Source organism: Glarea lozoyensis, assembly GCF_000409485.1.
Source record: "Glarea lozoyensis ATCC 20868 chromosome Unknown GLAREA5, whole genome shotgun sequence".
Lineage (NCBI taxonomy): Eukaryota > Fungi > Ascomycota > Leotiomycetes > Helotiales > Helotiaceae > Glarea > Glarea lozoyensis.
The window spans coordinates 1,523,102-1,548,973 of NW_007361000.1; the positions used below are offsets into that span (position 1 = coordinate 1,523,102).

Genomic DNA, 25,872 nt, shown 5'->3' on the forward strand with positions numbered 1-25,872 from the left:
TATTCTAGTTTGTAATACAGATATAAAAGAATGTAACTTTATTAATCAAAATTTTATTACTCTCCCACCTAAATCTAAGAGCGACGGGAACAATTGTCTATAGCATGGTTTCCTTCCAACGCGTGCAAGACCGGTGTTACGAAGTATCTGCAGCATGCGGTTGAAGATTGAATCATTCTAGGTCGGCTAGCCGGGTTACATTGGGAAAGGAAGAGTAACCAATAATGATTGGGTTAGGACAACGAGCATTTACTTGCGGCATGCTGACAGAAGCTGATGTGCTATACAAGTGACTGATGCTTCGTACCTGTGCACCAAAAAAAGAAGATGTACTTCCCGAGAACAATGAAAATTATTTCCGAGACAACTTCGATTCCCGCACCGTCGGTCTTTAGGTTCGAATGAGAAGATGAGAATCCGTTCGGATTTCCGTATGTGTTTATGTCTGCTCTCGCGGGACGACTTCTGAAAGTTGGACTGCCGGTTTCCATCCCCAAACAGCATCAACCCAAGGTTGCCTGTTAACTGGCAAGACACTGGTACGAACACAATTAGATCAAATTTGAACATATCGGCTGGGTTTGGTGTGACCCCAAGGCCGATGAAGATCTCACATCATCTCCTTGCCTCCGACGGGATGCAAGACGGGGAACCAGGAATTTGCGATATTGGTCCTTTCAAGAACTCTACCGCATACTTCTCGGCACTTGAGCAGGGAGTGAACGATCTGCATCACGAAAAGAATCATGATGATTGCTCGCAATAGCCCAAACCGTGCGAGGCTCTGATAGACATTATTCACACGTTGACTATCGCACCATGAAGTCAAGGCGAGTTTTTGCCTCATTCTCATATAAATATCTATCACGGCAACTACAAAGTGGCTGGCATTTATAGACTGAACCTATGCGTAATTCGTCCCCGTCGATGTGTTTGCAATGTGGGAAATTAGTGTTCTTGACTTGGGCTCAGAGGAACGAAAGCCCACCGGCGTCTATTTCCCAGAGTTGTTCGTTAAGAACTCAAGTATCTCAAGGAAACGACCGAGTTGGAACCAACGAGCTTGAAGATCTCGGTTTTATTGGATTCTTCGGTGTTGAAAGCGATTTTCAAGTGGGTGAAGGCTGCCAACACTATTCACCACACGCCACGAGCAGTTTCAGTGCTCGCAGTTTTGGTACTGAAAGCCTTATATGGGGATGTAGTTGTTACCTTGGAGAACTGCCGATCCGCATCTAAGAAGAAGTAGGATAGCACAAACCGGTTGCTCAACGCCCTCGCAACTCTAGCGAAAGACTTTTAGAAGCACATACTGCACGAAATATCTAAATTGCTGTGACTCCTTAGATATCCGCGAAAGCGAAGCACGAGCCTTATAAACAAACATGGTTCTGAAAGTGAAAGTAAGGTATGGTTGGATGAAGCAGTACCTGCAAGTTCGACATTTAGCCTACGCCTCTAACAAGATGGGATACAAGCTTCTTACATTCAATCAGGACACTACAACCATTCGCACAACACCCCCAAACCCTCAATCATCACCTTCTGCTTCCTTCTTCTTCCCAGCAACAGGCGCATCCTTCCCCGCCGCCTCCCTCGCATATCTCTCATTCCTCTCATTCCACTCCTCCCTAACCCTCACATGTTCCGGCACGCTCACCCTATTATACGGCCCCGGCACTGGTTTTCCAAAATTCTCGTACACCGGAATAACGCCCGTCCAAACCTCATTCAACAGCTCCTCGTTCTCTATGTCCGCTTTCTCATCATTGGGAACACCTTCACGGACTTTTGCGCTGCCACTATGGATGCTCACGCGTAGGATCTGGGTGCTGGACATTTCGGCTGCATTCGGAGGGAGACGAGTGTTTGACCAGCGATTAGGAAGGACGGAATTCGTTATTAACTCCATAGCCCAGATTTTCTCCTCGGGGTCGGAGACGAGTTGAGCGCTGATGTAGTTATTAGAGAATATGTCATGACATTGATCCTCATTAACAGTTCGAGAAGGTTACTCACTACCCAAACAACACACTACTTCTATAATTGTAATTGTGCGAATTCGGTGTCAAAGTCAAGACCAACCCATCCACCTTACTAGCTGCAATACAAACTGGTAGTCCCTTCCCGCCTTCCTGGCGACTCAGGTTCATAATTCTACTACTCACATATCCATGAAGATAGCAATCCAGCGGGTCGCCTAGATCGCGAGAAGGATGGGAGAAAGAGCCCATTTGACCGATCATCGGGAGGATAACGGGGAATGGGGACTCGGGGGATGGTGTGAAGGAGACATGGAGGACGGGTGTGGTGTTGATTATTGTGTGAATGGTGGTTAGGGAGTATACGGCTATTTTATGTATAAGTTTAGAAATGCTGATGAGGGTGCTGAGTTGGGCAGGTACCTTGATGCTTATATCGATTTACCGTGTTGTGAATATCTTTTGGGTATTCGAGGTTATGACGAACCATGTTTAGGACTAGCTTTGACGCTTTGAATAGGAACTAGAATATGAAAAGGTGCAGTTTGCGAAACTCGAAACTATTTTGTTGGCCCCTTCGAAGGAGTCCAACATTTATAGACATAGAAAATTGTCAATTGGTGGATATCAAGTGATTTGCCCTCGGATAGATATCGTTGACTGCTGCAAGCTAATTGCCCAAATAGGCAACCACATGCGAAGGTTGTCACTTCAGAAACTCCCACTCTTCAAGCACAACACTAGCACTGTGTAAAATATAGCAGAATTGCTGGATTTGACAATGGCGAGAGACGCGGAAATCTAGATTGACGGACCCTGATCAAACTGAGTTGAGGAATAACACATAATCATGCGAAGATATGATAGGTTGGGGTAAGCAAATGAATGCCAGATATAGTTCTTTAACGATGTCTCTTTTTAAGACAAAGTCGAATGGGTATCATTTATTGGTTTCGACCGACCTCAAGAATTGACTTGCACGTCTAATCGAACACGAACTTCTCTAACCAAGGCCTTTGCTTCTTCCACTTCAATTCCATCTTGACATAATTCTGTAGCTAATTGCATAGCTCTTGTGTAGTCGCCATTTCTCATGGCGTACTTTGCCAACCACATCCGTGCTTTGGATGTTGCAGCTGTCACACCTGTCCCAGTCTCGCCAGAACTCGTATTTGCAACTGGTCTCGACTCATCATCGGATGACTGTGAGTCCGTATGAATGTTTATAGTCGACGAGTCCAAACCGACGCCAGAGCCCTCCTCTTGTGCGACGCACATCTCCATATATGCTCTTGCTTCTGCCTCGTCTTCGAGACCCTCGTACATTCCAGCGATCTGCAGGAGAATCTCAGGGTCCATAAGACCACCTCTTTCACGTTCCCCGCTACCAAATGAACTTCCCACACCCGCTTCGTAATAGCTTTCTGCAAGTAGGGCTCTCTTGAGAGCCTTGATACCTTCAAGATTTCGACCCATTTTTTGTAGACAGGACCCAACAGCCATCCACATTTTGCCATCCCATGGTCTCAACCCAGCAGCCCTCTTGTAATACCATAAAGCGTAGGCGTGCATTTCCAACACTTCATAAGTCTGACCGAGACCATACCATGCCCGATAGTCTCGGCGATTGACATCAACTGCTCTGCGGTATGACTCAATCGCAGCGTGTGTATTCTTCAATTCAACATACTCGTGGCCCATTAGAGTCCACGCACTCAGGCACGAACGGTCTAAATTGAGCGCACGGCGGAAATATTGTACAGCTTTCTCATGCGATGAGAGCAAAGAGTAGTAGTTGCCAATGACAACACAAGATTCGGGCCGGAATTTGTCGACTGTCGAACAAAGATGGGCTAAAAACGAGAGTTTCGGTCGTAAATTCATGACGTACAAAATGTTTGAATAATGGTCCAAAGAATCCAGTCTATGAGGGTGCAAAGCTAGCAGGTTGCTGAAATGGGAATCCGCTGCTAAGAAGTCTTTGGTGTGGTATGCTAATAACGCTAAACAAGTCAAGAGGAAAGGGCTGGTCGGGAAGATCAACAGCAGTTGCTCTAATGAACTTGACAACGTCGGAGTCGACTGGTATAGTTCGAGTGATGTGTGGAGGTGGAATATGAAGGAGATGATGTTTTGTGGTAGATGCTGAGCAACTCGACTCAACTACATAGAAATTAGCTCCGCTAGTGAAAGAGAGATGAGAACTAACATCATCTACACGTCCTATGAGCGAGGTCATTTCTAACCAGCAGCCCCAGTTCATAGGATATGAGTGCACGCTCCGCATGAGCCAACGCATGGCTTCTTCCTCACTCTTATCTTTGGCAAGCACCATACCATACCTGGAATCATTAGAGACTACAATTCGATTGGATCATCGCACTTACAAATACTCTAGCCAACCCTGCCCTCCGATCAAATCTCCGGCCTCGTTGGTGTGTTGGTCGAACCAGTTCTTCAAATACCGACTAATCACAACAAGTTGCTTGTTCACCGCTGTACCGCCATCATGAGGTCCCATTACCATTTCACTATCCTCATCCTTCTTCTTCTCCCCAGACATGAACTTGGCGTATAACGCCAAAAACATACTCTTCTGGCTCAACCGAGGTGGCACCGGCAATGCAGCATTACTTTTCCGTCCTGAAGATGCTTTCGATTTGCCCTTTTCTTTTCCCGTATTAACATTCTGACCCGTGCCTAAGGAAGCTGCTGTTAATATTTCAGAAAGCACAGTGTCCGGCAGGAACACGGCGGCACATCGATCATATTCTCGGCAGTCGAAGAAAGACTTCGCCAGCAGATATTGGTTTATCTCTTTAGCTTCTAGCAATGCCTCCTCCGGATCCTGGTTTCCGCTAACGACAATTGGAGGCGCGGCATCAATTGGGACTTCGGTCATTTGAGAATCTTCGGGTTGACTGTCTTCGTTTGGTGGGGGAATGGAGACGAGTAGCTCTGCAGCCCTGGATATCGGTCAGATTTGTACGCCACAAGAGAAAAGGTTGTGTGGGCATGCCATTTCGCAGACTGATAGAGACATCTCTCAGAACATTTAATGACAGCTTCTTGCAGGGCGGCTCTCAGCTGAGCCGTATCTCGTTCGCTGAACACCATGGTCCCTGGCGGTCGCAAGCTTGCCAATTGACCCTCTGGAAAAGGTCTGCGACTCGCTTTACCGGTCGTGTCTGTTGATGTTGATGTTGATGTTGTCTAAATGCGGTGCGATGCGCCGGGCCGTCCCTTCTGTGGGTGTGAGACTTGCTGGTGGTGATGGGTTGGCGCGTTGAGACTTTTGAAGCGCGTTGTTGTTGCTTTTGTTCATTGCTCGAAGAATCATAGGTAGGTACCTAGGTAAACAGGTATGCGCAAACAGCCATACATGCCAGGGAAGTTCCTTCCCACGTAAACCTCCTTTGCTCACGTCTGAAGCGTATTTGGTCGAGGGGATGTGAAGTGCTTGCCCTTCAAGGTGTCTGTGGACCCACCGAGCCACCCCAGTATTTACTCTTGTGGCAGAATTTCTCCCCCACCATACTGACCGCCAATCTCCTGAGTTCTCGACTTCCAAATCCATCCTTCATTCCTTGACCTTTCTGTTTGTCCCCTCAACTGCCTACTTTGCGCTGAATAGGAACGCCCTCGCCAATCCATCTGTTGTGTTTCCAATATCAGCTCTCTCCACAATCACTCTTTCAGTCTTTCGTGACAATGGCGAAAACTACCACCCTCAAAGAGTTCGAGTCTGTTTTCCCCAAGCTGGTTGAGGATCTCCTCGACCATAGCAAGACATATAAACTCCCAGAGGAGTTTGTTTCATGGTTCAAGACTGTGAGTGCTCATTAAATTGAAGTGCATATCAATGCTAACGCCCTGAATCGCAGTCCCTAAATGCCAATACCATTGGTGGAAAATGCAATCGAGGCATGTCTGTTCCTGACTCCGTTTCTCTTCTCCTGGAGGCGCCTCTGTCCGAGCAGCAGTATTTCGAAGCCGCCACTCTAGGTTGGATGACGGAGCTTCTTCAGGCTTTCTTCCTTGTCTCCGACGATATCATGGACAGCAGCATTACCCGCCGAGGCGCACCGTGTTGGTATAGACAACCGCATGTCGGAATGGTTGCTATCAATGATGCGTTCATGCTCGAGGCCGGCATATACATATTGCTGAAAAAGTACTTCCGCAAACATCAGTCATATGTCGACCTGATCGAATTGTTTCACGAAGTTACATTCCAGACCGAGCTAGGCCAGTTGTGCGACCTACTTACTGCACCAGAAGACAAGGTCGATTTGGACAACTTCTCTCTCAGTAAATATCAGTTCATTGTCATCTACAAAACGGCGTACTACTCGTTTTACTTGCCAGTGGCCCTAGCTCTCCACCACCAAAATATCGCAACGCCAAAGAATCTCAAACAAGCCGAGGATATCTTAATCCCCCTTGGCGAGTATTTCCAAATTCAGGATGACTACCTAGACAATTTCGGCCTACCCGAACATATCGGTAAAATTGGTACAGACATCTTGGACAATAAGTGCTCTTGGCTTGTCAATAAAGCTTTGGAGATTGCTACGCCGGAGCAGAGAAAGGTTCTCGAGGAGAACTATGGACGCAAAGATAAGGAGAAGGAAGCGAATGTCAAGAAATTGTACGATGAGCTCAAATTGGAGCAAATTTACAAAGACTACGAGGAGAAGCGTGTTGAGGAAATAAGACAGAAAATTGCGAACGTCGACGAATCTGAAGGCTTGAAGAGAACTGTCTTTGAGAGTTTCCTTGCCAAGATATACAAGCGAAGCAAATAGTTCTGCAATATAGAACCAGATTTTCGCATTTGGAGGAGTTTTAAGGGTCATCGCACATTGGTGGCAGAGCATAACGCAGATATACCCAACTTGCAGAAGTCTCGGCCGGAAACAGGTCAAAAGGACGGGTGCTCACACGGGCCGCGTCGTCGTTACACATATATACTCAGTGTATTTATTCAGCGTTCGGATAATACATCCTCGAAGTCAAATATTATGGTTTTTAAGAACCGAAGACGGGGGTTGGCTTGCTGAACGTCCAGGAAAGTTTCATTCGTTGCAACTCCTCTAGTCCTGTCCTAAAAGCTGTCGGTCGCGCTACGGCGTATATCGTCAGTTGCTTGGTGTATTTTCCTTCCACTCCATTTTCATTATAAAAGTCTAGAGCTTCCAAGTTGGCTTTAAGTTCTAGGACCGAGGCGGATACAAGCACCTGCAGGACAAGTACCGGCATGCCTTACCTCCTTATAAGTAGCCACTCGGCAACCCTGATAATTAGCCTTAGGTAACGCCCAGTATTCCACCCTGTCATATAATTCATGTTTACATATGTGTTGAATTAGATTACCTACCAGTCATTTTGGTTAGCGCATTCAGTTCAATTGGTTATCTCGCCAATTGAACTTTTACGTTTCTTGCTTGACATCTGATCAGTTTGATTGACATTCTTTATAGGAAAGGGTTATTTCGTAGCCTTAGACTAGTTGAAATGCAACTCTTCTTCGCGCCCGATCACAATTCGTCCCTCCATGCAAGTGCCAGCCGAACTACAGATTCGGCAAACTGACTTCACACATTCACTGTGCTACACATTTTGTCCAAGGAATCGGTCAATTTAGATCCTGCGATAGACTTTCACACAATTGATATTCCTCAGTGCAAAGCTCCTCTCCGCCTCCATACACACGCTGGCGATTTGGGAGTCAGGATTCAGAGAAGCCTCTCATGTGGCTTGAACCTCGAGATCTGCCTGTCCGATACGCCAGAGTCAACTTCAGCGGTTTTGAGGCGCAGATGACAACAACTGCCTTGAATTTCCACAGATGGGAATTGAGCGTTCGCGCTCCTTGCAAGGCTTTTTTCAACGGTTTCTATTGGAACATCATTTATGAACCACTGCGGGGTGTTTCCAAACTGGTGACACTGGATTTGCTACGGGGGCTGTTATGCTCGCTTCGCCGCGCTTGGCATCAGCCGCAACCAATCTGCCCAATCTGTTTCAAGATCACGGCAAGATGCTATTATTTTAAGCTTGTGTAAGACCGGGGTAACAGACAGCCGTTTGTCTTTGGCCAGCTCATAAAACTGTGGGCGTCCTGCAGGTCTTAGAGACGGCCCATTGCTACACAAATCTGAATTTGAACTTTCTAAAACTTACAATTTAGCAACACGAAAGAGGTCGATCGATTTTTGTCAATAACGTATATAAATGGCGCCTAGAAGAGGGGGCTCAAGTTCTGGTGGTGGTTATAGCAGCGGAGGGGGAGGCGTTTCTTGTGATGGATGTGATGACCCCTTAGAACTTCGAGGTGACGGATGGACAGTGAGTTAACTTTCTCGGGGGAAGTGAAGAACTTTATGACTGACAGCGGACAATAGTTTTCTAAAACCAATGCTCTTTTTGCCTTTTATATAATTAGTGCCGTAGTCTTGCTAGCTTGTCTTGTGCTCGCTTCCAGGTTCAAATGGGTCCGAAAGGAAGGAAAAGATAAGCTTCGAAATCTGGGGTTTGTGCTGGCGACATGTTCTGTGTTGCTGTAAGTTGTGATGATTTACATTTCTCCACTTTGCTAATCGAGTCCATAGTATGTTCATTATATCTATTGTTGACGCAGCGCTTCGTGAAGAAAACACGACCACCACCTACCTTTACTTCCTAATATACATATTTTCGTCCCTCGGCTGGCGCCTCGGAGAGATTTTATTACTCGCAGTCATTCTCCGAACACTATACGAGAGTACAGCCTCCACACTCGTCAATGCGCTGCCGACTTTCAACACGATTACGATTGTGCTACTTAGTTTATTGTCTATGTCAGGGTTTGGTATATATATTGCGGATATTGTCTACACGATCAGAGGCGGGTACAGCGGACCTCTCTTTTACGGCACTTTGGTACAGGACAGGCAATATGTTGACTTTTCATATACCTCGTTGTACTTCCTCGTATCCATTGTGATCGTGGTATACTCGGTGTTGCTATTCTTGAAAGAACGTTCGCAGGTAAGACCTTTCGGGTTCTTTTCAATATTGTCAGACCTAACTCAAACAATTAGACTACGACTATAATGCTAGCAGGCGTTGCACCCTCACTTTTCTTACGAACTTTGATCGATCTCGCCACCAGAGGCGTTTCTTCGTTCCCCAATAAAACCAGCTACAAAGATGCTGCTGGGTTATCGTGGGCAGAGCAATACCTCTATGTCATACTGACTACGATACTCTTCCTTCTCGTGGCTTGGATTGGTTGTATAAAACCAAGAGATTTGAACTATCTGTCGGTACAACAAAAATACAACGGCGCTGTTCCTGTGGAATATACAACCAACGGACCTCCAACAGCTTACCAGCCTGTGCAAACACACACAGCTCCCGTATCGTATAGTAACGGACAGCCAGGATACAGCTACAATACTCAACCCACACAGCAACCGCCTTATCGATCAGCACTGCCTTGATCTATCGGATAACGAAATCATGTCGTTTGTCAGGATGATGGAGTTCGATCTGAGAATAGAAAATAATAAGTAATAAGAAGATAATCATTATTCATCTGCCAATTTCCCAGCCGGTCGTATTTTTCTTTGCATCGCAAGCCCTTATATATGATCATAGCGAACTTAATACGGGCTCGATGTGCGATATATGGCCGAACAAAGCATCGCTCTTCGAGCCCTTAAGCTGTCTCACATCGCAAGAAAATTTCATTTCATGATAACTGGTACGTAACATCGAGACTTATCAATGCAGCCACAAGCACATATTGAATATTGGACAGTTGTACAGGTATCTGCTGCCTAAACGAGCTGCAATCGTGCATTGCAGCCGATTCTGAGACATCTCTTGGGAATCCGACCCGACGAAAGCTTGACATATAAAAGAAAGTCGGTAGACAAGTTATGGAATCGTATAGTTAACATTTCAAAATTCTCAACACACACATATACTCAATATGTTAAGCACACATCTTCTCCTCCCGCTGGCCCTCCTCATCCCCCTCGCAACCTCCCAAGACGACTACACCACCTCGCTAAACTTCAAACTAATCACCTACCTCAAAACCACCACCGACCTCACCCCCAGCATCAACAACTACGCCTTAAACTACAACAAAAAAACCACCCTCGCCCTCCTCACGCCCCGCAAGAGAAATAAACCAGAAACGTCCTATTACATCAACGGTACCTACTTCGACTCATTCCACAGCATCGCCACTCTCTGGACCGACGACTCCAAACACGCCATCAACATAGCCAACGAAACGACCCGCGACGCGCAAGGTCGCCGGATTGTGTATTTCTCGAAGACGGGCCAGAAAGGCGTAGGTGTGCGGCCGTATCCAGGACAGATTCCGGATCTGTATTTTTCCAGTAGCACGTTTTATGCGTGTAGAGTGGCTGGATTGGGGGTCCAGCTCTTTTACAGGGATACGGTATTCAGCCTGTTCTGGCGGAGGTGTTGAACGTGCTAATTTTGTGTAGTGGGTTGAGACGACGCCGGCGGGTTGTGCGGATGTGATTGTGAGCGCGGAGTGTGTGGTTGATGGGACGATCCATCCGCTTGCTACGCCGGCGTATTGTTGTCGGGATGTTGCTGTGAGCCATTGTTCGGCGAGTGGACCGGTGCCGCCGCCTACTTAGTGGGAACTTGGTGGACGAGTAAGTGTTTGTTGTGTTATGAACATTTGCCTTGACAAAAAGTACTCTATTTAGATGTTCAACTTCGGGAATAGAGTCTATAGAGATTTGGGTTACTTGAGAGGATTGAGGGAGGAAGATCACTATACTCTGGCGTCAGATTGAGCTACTGAATATGGTTTCTTGAAACTTAGGAGTTTCGTCTACCACGAGCGCATTCAATTTCTGTTCATTTCTTGTCATACTGAAAAGTCAGTGATGTATATATTTTGAGATTATCAAATTCAACTCGCTATCTAAACCACATCTATCAACCACAAAACTACTACATCGTCAAAACTGTTTACCGCAACTCATACCTTCTCAACCCTGCTCCTCTCTCACATCCCCGGCAATTTATCAATCCCTAAACACATTAGCCAAACCCCAACACTCTTCAAATTTTCACTTACAGCCATCATAATTCTCCGGATACCTCGTCGGCACCTTACACTTATTCGCGTTATCAACAGCCTGCGCCGGAAGACTCGCACACGAAGCGCCCATACAACCATTCGTGTCCATAGCCTTTTGAAGCGAATCTCCTTTCCAGCCAAAGACGTAGTCGCCGTGTTGGCCGTAGCCCGTGTTGTCGCCGGTGCTGAGGACGAAGGGTTGGGAGCCGTCGGCGGGCCATTCGGCTTTGTTGTTGAATTTCGAGGTGTCCCAGACGATCTAAACAAGTTTTCAGTTCAGGTCATATCATATAGCATTGAGTGTGAATCGAGAAATGTAATATACCTCTAACATGATTTGGGGGATCTTGACTGGATGAGTTGCTGGGCAGTTTCCACCGGTGCTGGATCCTGTGAATGTCGCGGGTCCGTTGGATGGATACGCAACGTGGGATTTGTGATCTGGACTGTCGAGGTTCTTTCCGTCCCAACATCTAGACTCTTTGTTAGTAAATGCCTTTGGTTGTTAAGTAGGAATGGCGTTCATACGTTGGATACAGGATGTTAGACCTGATACCACCTGGACATGGTCCAGTAGGGAAAGTCTCAGTATCGAGTCTAGATCACGATGTTAGTTCCCACTCTGTCAGGAAGGGAGTATAAGTACGAACTTCGCATCAGCACAAGGAGCCGCGTTATCACCACCAAAATTTGGTCCAGAGTAGCAACGGAAGCACGTCTGTGATTTCAGTCCTGATCCCTTCTTCGTGCGCTGAGCTGCATCGCCGACGAGCATTCGGAATCCCTATGGTTTCAGGTTAGGAGCTTGTGTTATCGGTAAGTCTTCTCCACTTACCGGTTTGAATGCCGTGACTTTTCCTTTTCCGGGGGAAACATAGTAAACCACAAACCCTCCAGATGTCTGGGTTGTGAATTTGTCGTTAAATAGCAACCTAAAGATCTTAGTTATGTGGGTTAGACTTGTGGTTGTGCAAGGAGAACTACCTGTTTGGAATCTGTGGAACACGCTTGTAGCTACCATTTCTTGCGTGGAAGTAGACATTTGCAGTCCAATAGTTGCTGAGATCATCTGCAAATGAACAGGTTGTACAGCTGGCCAATTTTCCTCTAATATACAAAGTGGTTAGTCAGTTGAGTACTGATTAAGTTGTGTTGAATAAGGAGGATAGCAGGCTGTTCGCTCTAGTAAGGATCACTAAGTATACTTACATATCAGTACTCGGCATCGAAACATTAAAAGCATCACCACCAACAACCTGATGCATATGCGTCGATGGAAGTTGATCAGGGTTAACAAGCGGATCGATCCGATCAATAACAATCTGGGAGCATCCAAACCGCAACATAGTCTGGCATTCCGCCACTGCCACAACGGCGAGGAAAGCAAGCCACTGCATCTTGAATCGATAAATCTCACGTTCAAAAAGTGTAGATAGTCAGGCAAAGCATCATTCCTGAGGGGCTTTGGTTATATAAAGCCCAAACTCGCTTAATCTTCACGTGTGAGCCATTCAGCCATCTACCGATGGGCGTACGTGTAGACAATTGGCAGCAATAAATTTTAATATGAGGTTGTTGATCTTAGCCGGAAGGACTAGAGGAGGTATACTCATGACCGTCAAAACGAGTCCGCTGTGGCGCTGATTCGCTGCAAATATATACAGCAGGTATGTAATGTGAATAAGCCCCCACATGAGCCCCCTTCATATTGAGTAACATCTCTTGGTGGAAAAGCCCCACATTGTAATCATTCTCGTGGTGGGCAGGAAGAGTGTGAGTCGAGATATAAGATGTGCCCTCTTACTCTGTAGGTAGAGTAAATTGCAACGTGTCCTGATGGGAAGGTAAGTGAGACTGCCCTTTGGCCGGTGGGCATTTTATAACCTGCCGTTGATTGCCATTCCATCATCTTATTTAGATGATCCTGTTTGGAAACCCTCTTTTTCCAGACCCAGGCGAGCTATCACATACGAAACAATGGTGTCGGATAAGCTGGAACGTTGTCAGAGGAACCGATTGTTTTGCAACTTGCGAGCGAAAGCTTCAAGGCCAGTTAAGGCACGCTCATCTGAACATCTTATACATGAGAAGATCAATATCCTCACAGCGCAAGGCGTGAAGGAAAACATAAGGGACGTTTTCCAGGTATGACTGAGGTATCGACGACCGGAGAATCAGCTGGAAATTCCCTGAATTGGATTGAAACCTGTTTATTTCTATTTCGAGCACCGAATCTCGCCACTCAATTCTGAGAAGCATGACCCGTAGGACCCCAGGTCGTATAATCACAAGTAATAAACGCCCTATCAACCTCCGGTAGCCCCTCACAACAATACTGCAGAGTCTCCGCAATATCATGTGCAACCTCCAGGGTAGTCTTCTCATCTAACAAGATATCAACCTCCACCCACACACCATCTCCTTGATGATATGCTTGGATCGACTTGTACCCTTGCACCAACGGCGAAAATCGAAAAGCGAGGAAGGTAAGCTTGGAGAAGAGACGGTCGTCGACGACAGCTCCTGTGAGTCTGAATACGTTGCTGAAACATGTTTTTGCCCAGTCTCCGATGATGAATAAGGAGAGGAGACCGGCACCCAGAGGATCTAGCCACCAGATGTTCATGGCGTGGCCAACGGCAGGGAAGATGAGAGAAAGACTGTTGAATACCACATCTGTCTGGCAATCTGTATTTTTGTTAGCTTTGTCCAATCTATCCAAGAACACTGGATTACATACCTTGAGCCAAAGCCTGAACCTGCGTAGTCTTAATCCTAATACATCCAAACCAAAGAAACCCTTTAACCCCAATCGTCGCTGCCAAAGCGGCGATAGCAATGTGAGGTAGTTGGGTTGCTTCATGCGGTCCTTTCGCCATCAACTTTTCCACCGATTCTTGCAGAATCTGTATGAAAGAGATGATCATGATGATAGAAAACACCAGAATTCCAAGCGGTTCCAACCTTCTTCTTCCGACAGGAAACTTATGTCGAAGCTTGCCAATTCGCCATGCTACCAATTGATGGGTCGTGAAAACAATACCAGTACACAACAGATCGAGTGCTGAGTCCGCCAAGGACGCTATGAGCGAAAGCGAAGAGCTGGAAAATGCAGCAGCAATTTTGAAGGCGAGCAGGATGATGTTTGCAATAACATTGATATAGATGGCCCATTTCGCATTTCGTGCCGCTTTCCTTCGTTTCTCTTGTTCATCTTCTGGCAAGAAGCATTCTATCTCGCCATGAGTATCTTGCAGGGCGCCACCTCCTTCTGCTATGCCGTCGCCATTATCGTCACGAGGATCAAAGGATTCGAGAATATCATCGGAGAGAGCTTTGACGATGGCATTAACTTCGAGCCAATCGTCAAGCCGGTCGTTCTGATCAGCATAGAATTTTCGAGTGGTTTTGCTCTTGATGTCTTTTAACTGGAAAAAAATTAGACACCACCATTGATCAACAATGCATAGGACAAAAATATACCTGCTCATCGCTCTTTCGGTAGTCCTCTAAGAACTTGGCGCTTTCTACACTTTCCAACAACTTCTTCCTGAATTCGACTCGCCTTTTATCATCGGGGTCTAGGTTTTGTTGATCTCTGAACCGGTACATATGATCACCTTTCGGTTTTGCACCCTCCTCGATGTCTTTTCGGAGAGCAGCAGGGTCTCTTGAGCCTTTTCGTTGCCGGAGGGTTCCACGTTTTCCTGCCATAGTGAACTTTTCTGAACACGGATTTACTAAACAGAGAAAGATGCTTGAATAGGAAGAGAAAATAGCTGGCAATGTTTGTCAATGAAGGAATGGAACACGGAAGGTGAAGCAAATAGAAAGGGACAACAGGAAAGGAGACCAAGCAAACTAGAACCAAACCGTCATCGAAGTAGCGCCCATGACTTGTAAGCTCATGTTTAACCAAGGACGAATTGGCACAGCATAAGTAGTAGCATATAGTAGCATACGCGAAACCAGACACTTGTTGATGCATCGTGACAAATGATGTCAATGTCCAGGATCGAAGTCAAAAGTCGGCTGCGGTGGTACGGAGGGTGGAGTCAAGTGCGTGTTAGACTGCCAAGTTTCGAAATCTGGATCTTCAAATTCCCCGTGGACCCTGCGTAGGCACAACCAAGCTTTTGCCGGTGTAGCCGTCCAGTCGGTAAGCTTGAGCCTTGAGGATGGGAAAGCCACCGGGTGCTGTGAAGATTTCGATTCAAGATTTCAAATCCCATCTTTACTATGTAGTGCCTAGGTAGCAAGAATAACGGCGTATGCGACCTGCAAGTAGATGGATTTGAACAAATTAATGACTTTTCACACAAGACAAATCGGCACCGCGATACTGATGCAGCCACATATTCAGACATGTCCAATCCCAAATTGATTCTCAGTACATACAAAATTCTTCCTCAATGCAAACCCCGACCTATGTACTCCAATACTTCCACATAGGCGCACCGCCGCGATTTGATTCTGCTCCTTGAGATGTATCCGTCTGCCAGACGCCAAAAACAACCGCTTTGCCCATCCACTCGAAAGAGCAGTTCCATACTCTCCCCTTAATTCATTTCCATTAGGCGATATTGTGATGTCTCTACAATAACAGCCCAGCTCCAACCATCACGGCCACCATCGCGATTGTCCCAACCTCACTACCCATTCTTGCTGCCGCACCTTTCTTTGCTGATTTGATGGTAAAGCCTCCAACGATGCCCATTGTAAAGTTCACCTCCGCTTGCTGGACGGCCAAGGTAGTGAGGTTACCACAGTTGTCATTCAGAGATTTGTCGAATTTGACGGTAGGGAGTTTCTTGGTTGCGCCATCGAGAATCGCCGTCGTTGGATCAGCGCCTTGAGGAGAAGCTTGCATAAATGCAGATCGATAGGAGGAGTTGGTTCCGATTGTAGAGTAGTTGGCGATCATGGAGTATTCGGTACAGCTAGTGACAGCCTGTCGAGCCTCAATAGGAGAAGCGGAGACTGAGGATGAAAAGATGGACGCGAGCAGAAGGATTGAACCGAGGCCGTTGGACGAGAGTGAGAATTGCATCTTGGAGAGAATGAATTGTAGAGCAAAATGTCGAATAGAAGCAACGAGGGAATTGAAAGTTGAATTAAATATAATATGATGATACTCAAAGTAAAAGTTGGGTGGCCGGCCACAAAGAAGAAAAGACAGGACGAGTAGTAAAGGAAGGGACTGGATCAAGAGGAACAGAAGAAGTTGAGGATGAGATATGGTTTTAAGGAAGCAAGCCTACCATTAGTTGTCCAAATAAGATTTCAGACACGCTGAATCTGCCCGACCACCTCCTCCCGGGGATGAGACAGATGGCGCTGACTTGTCCGAAGTCTGAAGAAACATCTGCGCTATCAGACGAGTGATGTTGGTACAGATCCGACCACAAACGGTCTGTAGGAATCGAAACGGTCGCTTGTGCTTGAGATGTTGGCGATGAAACCGTTGGTTGTGTCAAATCAATCTCATCCTGACAACCCCACGGCCCCTGTGATCGCCATAACAAAAACATTGAACCTCGAATAGTTCCCGAGCATTAGAATCATGACTTCAGCTGCTCGGATGTTAGTGATGTTAATTGCTGAAGAGAAAGCCGGTGTTGTTGTAATTCAATCGTTGCTATTGGTACAGTTGTGACTTGTCAAAGTTTGGTGACGCGACGGGACGGAGAGTTGGATTTCGGCAGCGGGTAAAGGCAAGCACAGTCCATCCTGCACATTTTCATCGAAGCGCTCGGACCGTTGGAGGCCAACATCAGGGGTCTACACGTGATATCTTTTAAGGGCTAATTAATCGCGACTCTCAGACGATGCCATGAACATGCGTAAGTCAAGCAAGCAACATAACTAATGAGAAGTATGTTAATTTATTCAATAACCGTCGATACAGACCCATCTTGCATTATTTAAGAGTACTCTTAAACCTAGGCAGTCACTAGATATGTATCACGTTACACTACACGTGACCGTAGACTGGCTTTATCAAATGACGTAGGTTACAGAGATTCGTTGTTGTAGTCTGTAGGTAGGTAACTGTCGGCGTTGCTTATGGCCTTCCACGAGAAACTAACGCCGACTATTAGGTTACTTGAATTCAAGGAATCCCAAAGTAAAAGTAGAGTCCGTTTATAACAAGAGTCTCTCATCAGGGTGAAAAATCACTTCACAGTCCAGTATCAACCATGTCTTCCACTATACAACCCGTCCTTTCCATCATCTACTCATTACAAGCGGCTTTTTCGGCTTATAGCCTCTATCTCGCGTCCATATCTATCCAAAACCTACAGAAGTACGAAGAGAAGAGCGAAAAGGCCGCAGAATGGTCCAACACGGCTGAGAAACAACTTCACAAAAGCCGAACCACACAGGCGAGCGGGACACTTGCCGTGAGTTCACCGCTGATGTATCAAGAGAAAGTAACTAACATGTCATATAGATGGTCGCGTCATTCATCACTTCTAGCGCATCGATATTCTATCCTTCTTCAAAGTTTGCCGGATTGGCAATTGCATGTGCTAACGTAGGCGCATTACTTGCAGCCCGGGTTCATGTAGGGAACTTCTGGAATGGGAAAGCAAAAGTCCCGTTACCAGGAGCTGGAGAGTACAATGATGCGATCAGCAGGACCCAGGCGCTGAGGTTGAATATGGCGTATTTGGCTTCAAGCTGGGGATTATGTGTTGTTTTGCTGGCCGTCTTATGAATGTGACGCTTGATTAATATCTTCTCGAGGCGTTCCTTCAAGGATCGCTCAGAGTTAACCAAGTCAGGTTGCTCCCCATCTCAATTATGATAGCATGTCAATAGCTTGTGGTTATTTGCAAGAGGTTTCGCGTCCTAATACGTGGAACTCGAAGTGACGACGCAATGTACGGCACTCTATATTGGCAATACTACAGATTCAAGAATATACAGCCATTGACGAAGGCTAGTACATATAATAGAACATCCTGACGCAAAGCTTAAGAGCCACTCCAATTATGAATGAACTTTCTCCGGTGCTCAGCTGTGGTCACGCCCAGTCAACAATGATTGGGCTTGTCTCAATGTTTCCTGTAAGCGAGGAATCGACCGCCCACAATCATTTTAACGAACTATCTACATAAGAAGTATTGACCTCTTGTCGCAGCTGGTGACTTTTGAAACCAAAATCTTCACAGAAAAAACAGATAAGATATGTCCAAATACACGTTTCTGACTTGATAGGATACCTGGTAGCTTTAGGCTAAAAGTTTGGATACACACAACCCAGTAACACAGAGTTGACCAACGTGTCCAAATCTGCCAAACCTACAGAAGAAAAGGCTGCTTGCTACGCCAATCAAAATCTTTGTGCAGCATAAATCACAGAATAATTGCAACTGCAACCAAGGGAAAAATAAACTCAATTGCTAAAAAGTTGCGTCGCCGACCTGAACTTAGGCGATTCTACCACCGCAAACAAGTTCAAATTGAAAACCGTTCCTTGACAGCAATAGAATTCACACCATCCCTTGATTAAGAGGATGTTTTGGCGCAAGAAGAACCCAGAGAAACCAACAGTTTTGGTTCCACTTTATGTGTATCCTGAACACGGATCCTGGAATCTATTATACGCAATGTAGGTTTGAAAACATCCATCTAAAAATCCATGCACTCATACATTGCAGTATCAAGGGAAACCCGCAGATCGAATTCCTGATCATCATAAATCCAAACAGTGGCCCCGGTTCAGAAGATCTCCCCGATGAAAACTACACTGAAGGAATAACTTTACTCAATGGATACGCTAATGTTACTCTTGTTGGATACAGTTCGTGCACCCATCTAATGGAAATATTAAGTTCAATAACTAAATTTTGTTTTAGTCTCGACGGACTACTTCAAACGTGATATCAACCACGTGCTGAAAGATGTACGGACGTATGCGGGATGGAGCAAGGGTAAAGGATTTGGTGACCCGAATAGTAAACAGAAGGATCTGGGTCTGCGGGGTGTCTTTCTCGATGAGACGCCGAATGAATGGAGTGTAGATGCAGGGAGGTACTTGGAGAGGTTGACTGGAGTTATCAAAAGTCACGGAGATGAGCCAATAGTTCGTACTTTTTCTTCAACTGACTTCCTTCCTCACTTTACAAAAACGCCTCCATCTATACTCATACTAATCTCATATTTCCCCCACAGATAATCCACAACCCAGGAACCATCCCCTCGCCCTTATTCACACCTTATGCAACTCTCACCGTCATGTTCGAAGGCTCATACGACATTTATAAATCAGCAAATATGACGACCAAAACTTCAGTGTTCGCGAAGATGTCAAAGGCATCTCGAGAAAAATTAGCTGTCATCTTACACTCGCTACCTAAGACCATGGGCGACAAGGAGGAGACTCAGATGATGAAGGGGTTGAATAAGCACTTTGGTGCGGTGTTCGTAACGGCTTTGAATGTAAATTATTATGAGAGTTTTGGGGAGGAATTTCAGAGTTGGGTTGGAGGATTGAGTTCGAAGTAATATCATTTTACTATTGACTCGATCGACTTAGTATCCTATTTGAATACGCCCCATTTTGTCTACCAAAAGTTACATCAACAAGTCTCCGTCCACTCATCCACACTCGCCTTCTTCATTAACGTACTAAACCCCTCCTCAGCAGGCTGCCCACAAATCTCCTCCCTCGTCCTCGTATTAACATCATTATTCCCCTTCTCACTCACATACTCGATATGCAACACCGGTTTCCCCGCCTCAATAAACGGTCTGTACAACCCACACTCCTTAAATTGCAGACACTGCTCATTAACCACCCATTGCAAAAACCCCGTCGTCTGGCCCACCAGATCCCCGGCATTCTTGAGTCCGATGGCAAGTTTAAGACGATGTGCTTCGTCGGCTAAGAAATGGAGAAAGTCGAGAGCTGTGGTGTTGGTGAGTGGGAATCCGGAATCATTGACGAAACCATCGACGTTGTCGGGGTCTACGCCATCACAGCCTATTTCGCTGGCTAGGTTAAGTCTCTTCTTCATGATCGCTCTCACGTTCTCGCTGCGCGTGTCGAGCCATTTCTCTCCCGGCCAGCCTTTCAGCTCGTTTCCGTAATCGGCCGAGACGAAGTCTTTGGTGTCTGGACGGAAAGACTCGTAGCTTCCAGCGGAGAAGTAACAGATTACTTTTGATCCTAGGGAGTGGATGTGGCTTATTGTGGAAGCGTTGTTTTCGAATAGGTCGATGTCGAAGATTGAGACGAGGGGTGTGAATGTGTGGATTGGTTGTTGGAGAACTATTTGCCAGGTTGCTCCTGCTTGAGGTTGCCAGAATGTTCCATTGACGCCTATCGTGGTCGTGTTTCCTGATGGAAGTGTGTTAGATGAGTTGGAGTCATCGGAATCATTACTGTCATCGTCGTCGCCGGTGTTTCTCAATCCGAGTCCAAGGCCAAGACCTAGGCCGAGCCCGATGATGAGAATTGTAGCTGCGAGAAGTAATAACCAGAATCTTTTTGAGTGACGTCGAGTGTGTACTGCATTTGGCGATGCAGATTCAATTTTATCCCCATGTTCTGAAGATCTCGAGGTCCGTGAGAAGAACATTATCAGACACCACCATGTTCTTCATGCACTAGAGCAATTTCCTAGATTCTAACAGGAAACTTAATAGTTGAAAATAAGAAGGTGTTCCAGAATCAATTCGCCAAGTCCCCAATATTCGGATCTGGTTGGCGAACGCTTTTGCTTTTTTCAATGTTTCAGACACGAATTTACTGATTTGTGGTTGGCTAAAGAGTCTCATCAACTATCGGAAGATGAAGTTGTGGCACCACTGAAGGCTATTGTGGCTCATAAATATGCGTGCTCGATGCCGTAAACAATGTCAAGTCAGCCCGCTCGTATAAGATCCACCACGCTTGTTGCAGTCTGTCTGATTATTGGAATTGAAAGCTTGCATGAGATCTAGAAGAAAAGAGAGACTTGGCCTCTGCCGCTTTCAGAGAATGCCTGAGATGGGGTTTAGCCGGGAGCTGACTGGCACGACGTGCATGGCTGAGCAGGACTGAGCCTCGTTTTTCGTTCCAGTACATTTTATGAACGTTGTGATCGAAATACCGAAAAGACATACCGTTGGCATTATACTTCAACAGTTCTTCCTCTTTAAATTACAATTTATTCAAGCTTAGAAAATAAAGTAGTCTTGGCAGGGGATTTGCATGTAGATCCGGGGCCCCATTCTCTGTTTCTGTGAGCCGGACCGGTTAAGCGGTTCAGCCCCCGAATGCTGTATGTCTCCTGCACATATCTAGGAAGATAGGCTCCGATTTCGTATACCCTGCTCTGAGTGCCCGTTTTGTCTGAAGCACACGTGCGACATGGTCTACTAGAAAATTGGGACGCGTACTCAGCATATCAATTAATATGGATAAATTGGTTTTTTCTGCTCTGCATAGAGGAAACGTTACCATGGCCTAAGGAACACAGATGAAGGTTCTCGTTTTTGATGGACGGTATTTCTGTGGAATCAACAGGAAATAAGGGAGCTGTATTGCATTTTGGTTATTATGTATGTTTTTTCCCGACTTATTCTCACTGGGATATTGGCATTCCGCTTAGAACGGAATTGCTTTACTTAGTGTGAACGAGACCTCGGAGCCAGATAACTGTACCCAAATCGTCAAGGGGTCGTTTCCTAATTTGTGGAATCAGCAATCAGTCTGGTCTGAAAAAAGACAGATGAAACTTACCAATCTGCTCAGTATCAAAATCTTGAGTATCAGTTACGGATCCTGGAACTGTGACTGGAATCTTTTCAGAGCAAGTGTTGCCAGTAGCTGACAACGTCACACCAGTAATGGTTTTTGCCGTAGGGTTGGTCACATATGTCAAGACAGGTTTACACGCGTCTCTTTTCATTCTATTGAGAAATCCCAATGCCATCTATGTGAGTGTTAACAGCCATTCTTTTAGACGAGGAACAGCTATCACTTACATCGTCATGCTTCAAAGAGATAATTGGCCAGTTGACCCTGATTAAAGTCAGTCAATTGCATGATTTGATCAATGCTGCCTATGACTTACACTCTGATGAGCTCTTGAACGATAGTCTCAACCCAAGCTTGGAGAAGAGAGTACTTGGTACTGACACCATTGATTGTCGTTTTAGGCACTGATACAGTGTTGTAATTCATATTGGCTTGATGAAACATGAAACTATCGTGATTTAGAGCCATGAGATGTCGTACGTTGGTGTTTCTTTCTAGGTTCAGTAGATCGTTGAATGTGCCACTACCGCCTCCTGTCTCTTTCCACTCTCTTGTTGTGCAATCCGGTACTGCGCACTGAGACAAAAGTCAGTAAATTTCAAAAGAAACAAGCGGTCCACCAACGTTATAGTAGATGTTGAGAGCCCATCGGGGGTTGATCTGAACACCAGCATATCCGTTTGCTGCCACGGTTGTAATGAGTGGCCAGTGTTCATTTTGCTGTTAAAGGTTGTTAGCTTTCCAATATTCCACCGAAAAGACTGTGACTTACAGTGTTCAGCAATGGGGGACGAGTATTGTCCCCAACAACGTACTTGATCCCATTATCCAACCAAGCCCTAAGAGCATCACCATTATGAAGGCCAGTAATTGCTGGTGGAATTATGCCATTAGGGCTGAACATTGTGGCGTCAGCGATGCCTGTTTGAGCAAACCAGGCTTGATTCCACGATATCTCTCTGGTGACATCAAAGTACGTCGCATTGTTCTGAGCTTCGTGCGTAAAGGTGTGGGATACATGGGCGAAAGCATCACGATTCTCGGGCGTGGACCACCATTTTTTGAGCGCATCAAGATCCGTGCATGCGGTTTTATATGGATAACTAGCCGGAGTTGAAGGCCAAAGATTAGTTCCGGTTCCTAACTTCTTCACAAACTCTAAAGGTGTGCTTGGTAGTTCGTCGTAGTAGATGGGTCCAATACCACAAGCCTTTTCTCCTTTGTCTGTGGCTACGGAGTCCTTTTGATTTCTCAGTATTGTCGAGACATTTGTAGATAAGGGCTTCTTACCTCTATATTACCATTACCGTTGTGTCCGATCTCAATGAAGTATTTGCTTCCTGGTGGCAATTTCGCATTGACAGTGTCCATCCAGTCAACGTGCACCGCCAGGTCCGTCGGTTTGACAGCGTATTGTGACCCCGATGGATAGTAAAGGTCAGTGATAAGAAACATGTCATCCACTATTCAAGTTAGGAATGTCGCATGGGGTAGTTTACTGTTGAGTGTACCAACCTTGAGTGTTCAAGTTAATACGCCGGTATCCAGCATAGAGTCCTCTGGTAACCCATGTTATCCAAGCATGATTCAAGATGGCTGATGTCGCGCTCCAATCCGTGGCAAAACCAATAAACCAAACCATCTATAATGAAGTTGTCAGCACATACCGACAACCAATATCTTGAAAATTAAGTACCTGCTGTCTACCACTGAATGTGTTTATGACTGCTGCTGTCGATTTTGTCTTGAACCCTTTAGCTGTGGCAAACTGTGCGAATTCGGTAGCAATAGATTTATCTGTTATTGAAGCAGGATAGTGATAAAGACCATCTGTACTTAATCCGACCCCACTGGTGTTTATGTCAGCACATATATTCGCATAGATTTGGCTGGGCTAGCTTACGTTTTGAGCCCTGATGTAGGAAACGCTGAAGAGTCCGTGATGGTAAGAAGCTGTTCAACGCCATTGTCGCAGCATGCACCAAGAGCCGATGTTCCAAACTCGGATCCAGGAAGTGCATCTAGTCTTACCATACGTATGCCAAAAGAGACCTGGTATTGATACAGTGAAGCCCATTGTGCCGTAGTAAGTGCGCTATCAAAGGTACCAGTTTTTGAGTTCTCGTAACTGACTTCTGACAAAACAACAATGGCCCCATAGTTTCCAACAGTAGCACTACTATTGAGAACTGGAAGTTTGGCACCTCCTACCGGGACATTCACAACTTGGTATGGTATGCCATAACCGTTGAGTCCCGAGAAAGCGGAGTATGATGAATCTGCATCTCTTGCGAATATTAGGACGGTATTCTTTGTGTTTCTCACAGTCACGGCCGCAGCGGGGGCGGCAGGAGCAACAATAAGTCTGTCGTAGCCGGTAGATGTATTGAGCTTGAATTCTATGTTGTTGATCTTTGCTGAAATCGTCGGCACGATTGGTATAGGCACTCGAGTTGCGACAGGAATCTGGATCAATTCCGATCTTGTTACGTGTATTATTCCAATTTCCTGGGATGTTGCAATCGACGAGAATCCTAGAGACAAGATGGCACCTCGGAAGAAGGTACTGGAAATCATTTTGAAAATACTGCGAGCTGCCTTGGACGCCGTGCCTATTCCAGTGCGATGTTTCAAGGAAAAGAGCTGGGAGCTCTCACTATATGTATGAAATGATAGCTACAAGGCAGCCAGTTGACAGGATGTGGTATCCGTTAGTTTGCAGGCCATGTACAAGTAACGGACCTTACCATAGTATTGATTGTCCACTAATGAGGACGATCCCTGTCATACAGATTGTTATGACCCATAGTCCTGGTTCAGCTCCATGTGGAATTATTTAAAATAGATGTAGAGAAACACGAAAAGAAGGCATTGGCATTGGATCAAGCACATCATCCGGGTATTTGTGAATGAGAGCCGACCCGTTGTATTGATTCCGAGTGGAATGACATGACAGCGGAATTGGAGGGTTTCTTTAGCAGGAGTAACTGCTGCCTTCTGCATGCCGTCCAAGACCTTGCAATTTGACCCAAATTCGCGCTTAGCAAACAATAAATTCAGAAGAAGAATGTGCGTTCCCGGTGGGCTGCATTTTAACCAGTTTTAAGTCGCCCTGAGGCGATGGACCATTATAGATTGCGCCATACATCTAGTGGTGCTCTAATGCAGAACGTGAGGACACACTTGGTTGATTAAAGCCTGCGAGGAGCTCGAGAAGAATCTAGACAAGACTGAAAGTGCATTTTCTAGATGTTGAAAAATTGGATGGCCCTTGATCTTCGTAGGATCGCGCTGCGCAGCTGCATATACCCGTACGATGCAGCCAGGGGTTCGCTGCAGCATTCTGGTTGAGAGAGTTGTACTTTTGATGGTTAAATTGATATTGGAGGCTGAATGAGAAAATGAGAAAACCTATTTCGGCTGTTGACATGCGAGCTTGAGGTTGCCTATATTAGCCAAGACCAGATCTGTTCCTGTCACTTAAGGCGATCTCCACGTAAGTTCTTAATTGAAAAATTTGAGGTTGACCAATGACAATAACCAGTTTGAGTCTATACGAGCAGCTCGTAACAGACAAACATGTGGTAGTCAAATTTACAAGATATACTCGAGTGCTAAGATTAGTCTTGTATATATCGTTTTTCGTTACAGAAAAGGAGTTCCTACTGCGGAGTATTATCTGAATTGAGAACTTTGCCAGGTGGTAAAAGTAAAGAGATACCGCCACTTATCTCGTTCTACCGCGAGGTGATCTGAACTTGTAGATGAAAGAAGCAGCTTTCAAGTTTAGACTCAATGTCTGCCTGTCATCCTTGACGGGTTGTTAGTCGGTACAAGTGATTAGTAGCTTCTATTATTAGTATGCAAATCTTGCGCAACCTCATTCTTATGACTTTCTCAATTTTGATTGACTAGGAGAATCGACAGCATCCTAAATTAATTTAAGCAGATGTTCACGTCCGCTTAACTTCAACAAGCAAATCGCCTCAGAGGACACTGCTTTAGAGTTACTATAC

The 25,872-nt window shown here is 45.7% G+C and overlaps 12 protein-coding genes across 12 annotated transcripts; 5 read left to right on the plus strand and 7 right to left on the minus strand.

Annotated features, from left to right (window-relative positions):
* Positions 1–1,531: 1,531 nt before the first annotated feature.
* Positions 1,532–2,472, minus strand: GLAREA_04677 (FMN-binding split barrel; the record flags this gene model as incomplete). Its single annotated transcript, XM_008087054.1, has 3 exons — positions 1,532–1,952; positions 2,020–2,350; positions 2,406–2,472. 3 exons carry the CDS (start codon positions 2,470–2,472, stop codon positions 1,532–1,534), a joined length of 819 nt encoding a protein of 272 aa, XP_008085245.1.
* A 473-nt stretch (positions 2,473–2,945) lies between these two features.
* On the minus strand, positions 2,946–5,307 carry GLAREA_04678 (TPR-like protein; the record flags this gene model as incomplete). The annotated part of the gene is made up of 4 exons (XM_008087055.1): positions 2,946–4,145; positions 4,192–4,324; positions 4,370–4,948; positions 5,162–5,307. 4 exons carry the CDS (start codon positions 5,305–5,307, stop codon positions 2,946–2,948), a joined length of 2,058 nt encoding a protein of 685 aa, XP_008085246.1.
* Positions 5,308–5,693: 386 nt separating this feature from the next.
* Positions 5,694–6,790, plus strand: GLAREA_04679 (Terpenoid synthase; the record flags this gene model as incomplete). The annotated part of the gene is made up of 2 exons (XM_008087056.1): positions 5,694–5,813; positions 5,867–6,790. 2 exons carry the CDS (start codon positions 5,694–5,696, stop codon positions 6,788–6,790), a joined length of 1,044 nt encoding a protein of 347 aa, XP_008085247.1.
* Positions 6,791–8,219: 1,429 nt separating this feature from the next.
* On the plus strand, positions 8,220–9,469 carry GLAREA_04680 (uncharacterized protein; the record flags this gene model as incomplete). Its single annotated transcript, XM_008087057.1, has 4 exons — positions 8,220–8,333; positions 8,390–8,547; positions 8,597–9,014; positions 9,068–9,469. The coding sequence occupies 4 exons, from the start codon at positions 8,220–8,222 to the stop codon at positions 9,467–9,469; spliced, it is 1,092 nt and encodes a 363-aa protein (XP_008085248.1).
* A 494-nt stretch (positions 9,470–9,963) lies between these two features.
* On the plus strand, positions 9,964–10,651 carry GLAREA_04681 (uncharacterized protein; the record flags this gene model as incomplete). Its single annotated transcript, XM_008087058.1, has 2 exons — positions 9,964–10,332; positions 10,493–10,651. The coding sequence occupies 2 exons, from the start codon at positions 9,964–9,966 to the stop codon at positions 10,649–10,651; spliced, it is 528 nt and encodes a 175-aa protein (XP_008085249.1).
* A 377-nt stretch (positions 10,652–11,028) lies between these two features.
* On the minus strand, positions 11,029–12,500 carry GLAREA_04682 (uncharacterized protein; the record flags this gene model as incomplete). The annotated part of the gene is made up of 8 exons (XM_008087059.1): positions 11,029–11,054; positions 11,101–11,362; positions 11,429–11,576; positions 11,632–11,700; positions 11,754–11,887; positions 11,939–12,035; positions 12,088–12,210; positions 12,313–12,500. The coding sequence occupies 8 exons, from the start codon at positions 12,498–12,500 to the stop codon at positions 11,029–11,031; spliced, it is 1,047 nt and encodes a 348-aa protein (XP_008085250.1).
* Positions 12,501–13,345: 845 nt separating this feature from the next.
* GLAREA_04683 (uncharacterized protein) lies at positions 13,346–14,817 on the minus strand (the record flags this gene model as incomplete). Its single annotated transcript, XM_008087060.1, has 3 exons — positions 13,346–13,791; positions 13,844–14,531; positions 14,587–14,817. 3 exons carry the CDS (start codon positions 14,815–14,817, stop codon positions 13,346–13,348), a joined length of 1,365 nt encoding a protein of 454 aa, XP_008085251.1.
* Positions 14,818–15,697: 880 nt separating this feature from the next.
* GLAREA_04684 (uncharacterized protein) lies at positions 15,698–16,153 on the minus strand (the record flags this gene model as incomplete). Its single annotated transcript, XM_008087061.1, has 1 exon — positions 15,698–16,153. One exon carries the CDS (start codon positions 16,151–16,153, stop codon positions 15,698–15,700), a length of 456 nt encoding a protein of 151 aa, XP_008085252.1.
* A 1,150-nt stretch (positions 16,154–17,303) lies between these two features.
* Positions 17,304–17,824, plus strand: GLAREA_04685 (uncharacterized protein; the record flags this gene model as incomplete). The annotated part of the gene is made up of 2 exons (XM_008087062.1): positions 17,304–17,507; positions 17,558–17,824. The coding sequence occupies 2 exons, from the start codon at positions 17,304–17,306 to the stop codon at positions 17,822–17,824; spliced, it is 471 nt and encodes a 156-aa protein (XP_008085253.1).
* Positions 17,825–18,626: 802 nt separating this feature from the next.
* On the plus strand, positions 18,627–19,617 carry GLAREA_04686 (cell surface spherulin 4 family protein; the record flags this gene model as incomplete). The annotated part of the gene is made up of 4 exons (XM_008087063.1): positions 18,627–18,721; positions 18,771–18,913; positions 18,969–19,195; positions 19,285–19,617. 4 exons carry the CDS (start codon positions 18,627–18,629, stop codon positions 19,615–19,617), a joined length of 798 nt encoding a protein of 265 aa, XP_008085254.1.
* Positions 19,618–19,691: 74 nt separating this feature from the next.
* Positions 19,692–20,693, minus strand: GLAREA_04687 ((Trans)glycosidase; the record flags this gene model as incomplete). Its single annotated transcript, XM_008087064.1, has 1 exon — positions 19,692–20,693. The coding sequence occupies one exon, from the start codon at positions 20,691–20,693 to the stop codon at positions 19,692–19,694; it is 1,002 nt and encodes a 333-aa protein (XP_008085255.1).
* Positions 20,694–21,703: 1,010 nt separating this feature from the next.
* On the minus strand, positions 21,704–24,433 carry GLAREA_04688 (uncharacterized protein; the record flags this gene model as incomplete). The annotated part of the gene is made up of 10 exons (XM_008087065.1): positions 21,704–21,783; positions 21,839–22,031; positions 22,084–22,120; positions 22,173–22,432; positions 22,481–22,576; positions 22,629–23,096; positions 23,147–23,319; positions 23,372–23,498; positions 23,553–23,706; positions 23,760–24,433. 10 exons carry the CDS (start codon positions 24,431–24,433, stop codon positions 21,704–21,706), a joined length of 2,262 nt encoding a protein of 753 aa, XP_008085256.1.
* Positions 24,434–25,872: the final 1,439 nt, after the last annotated feature.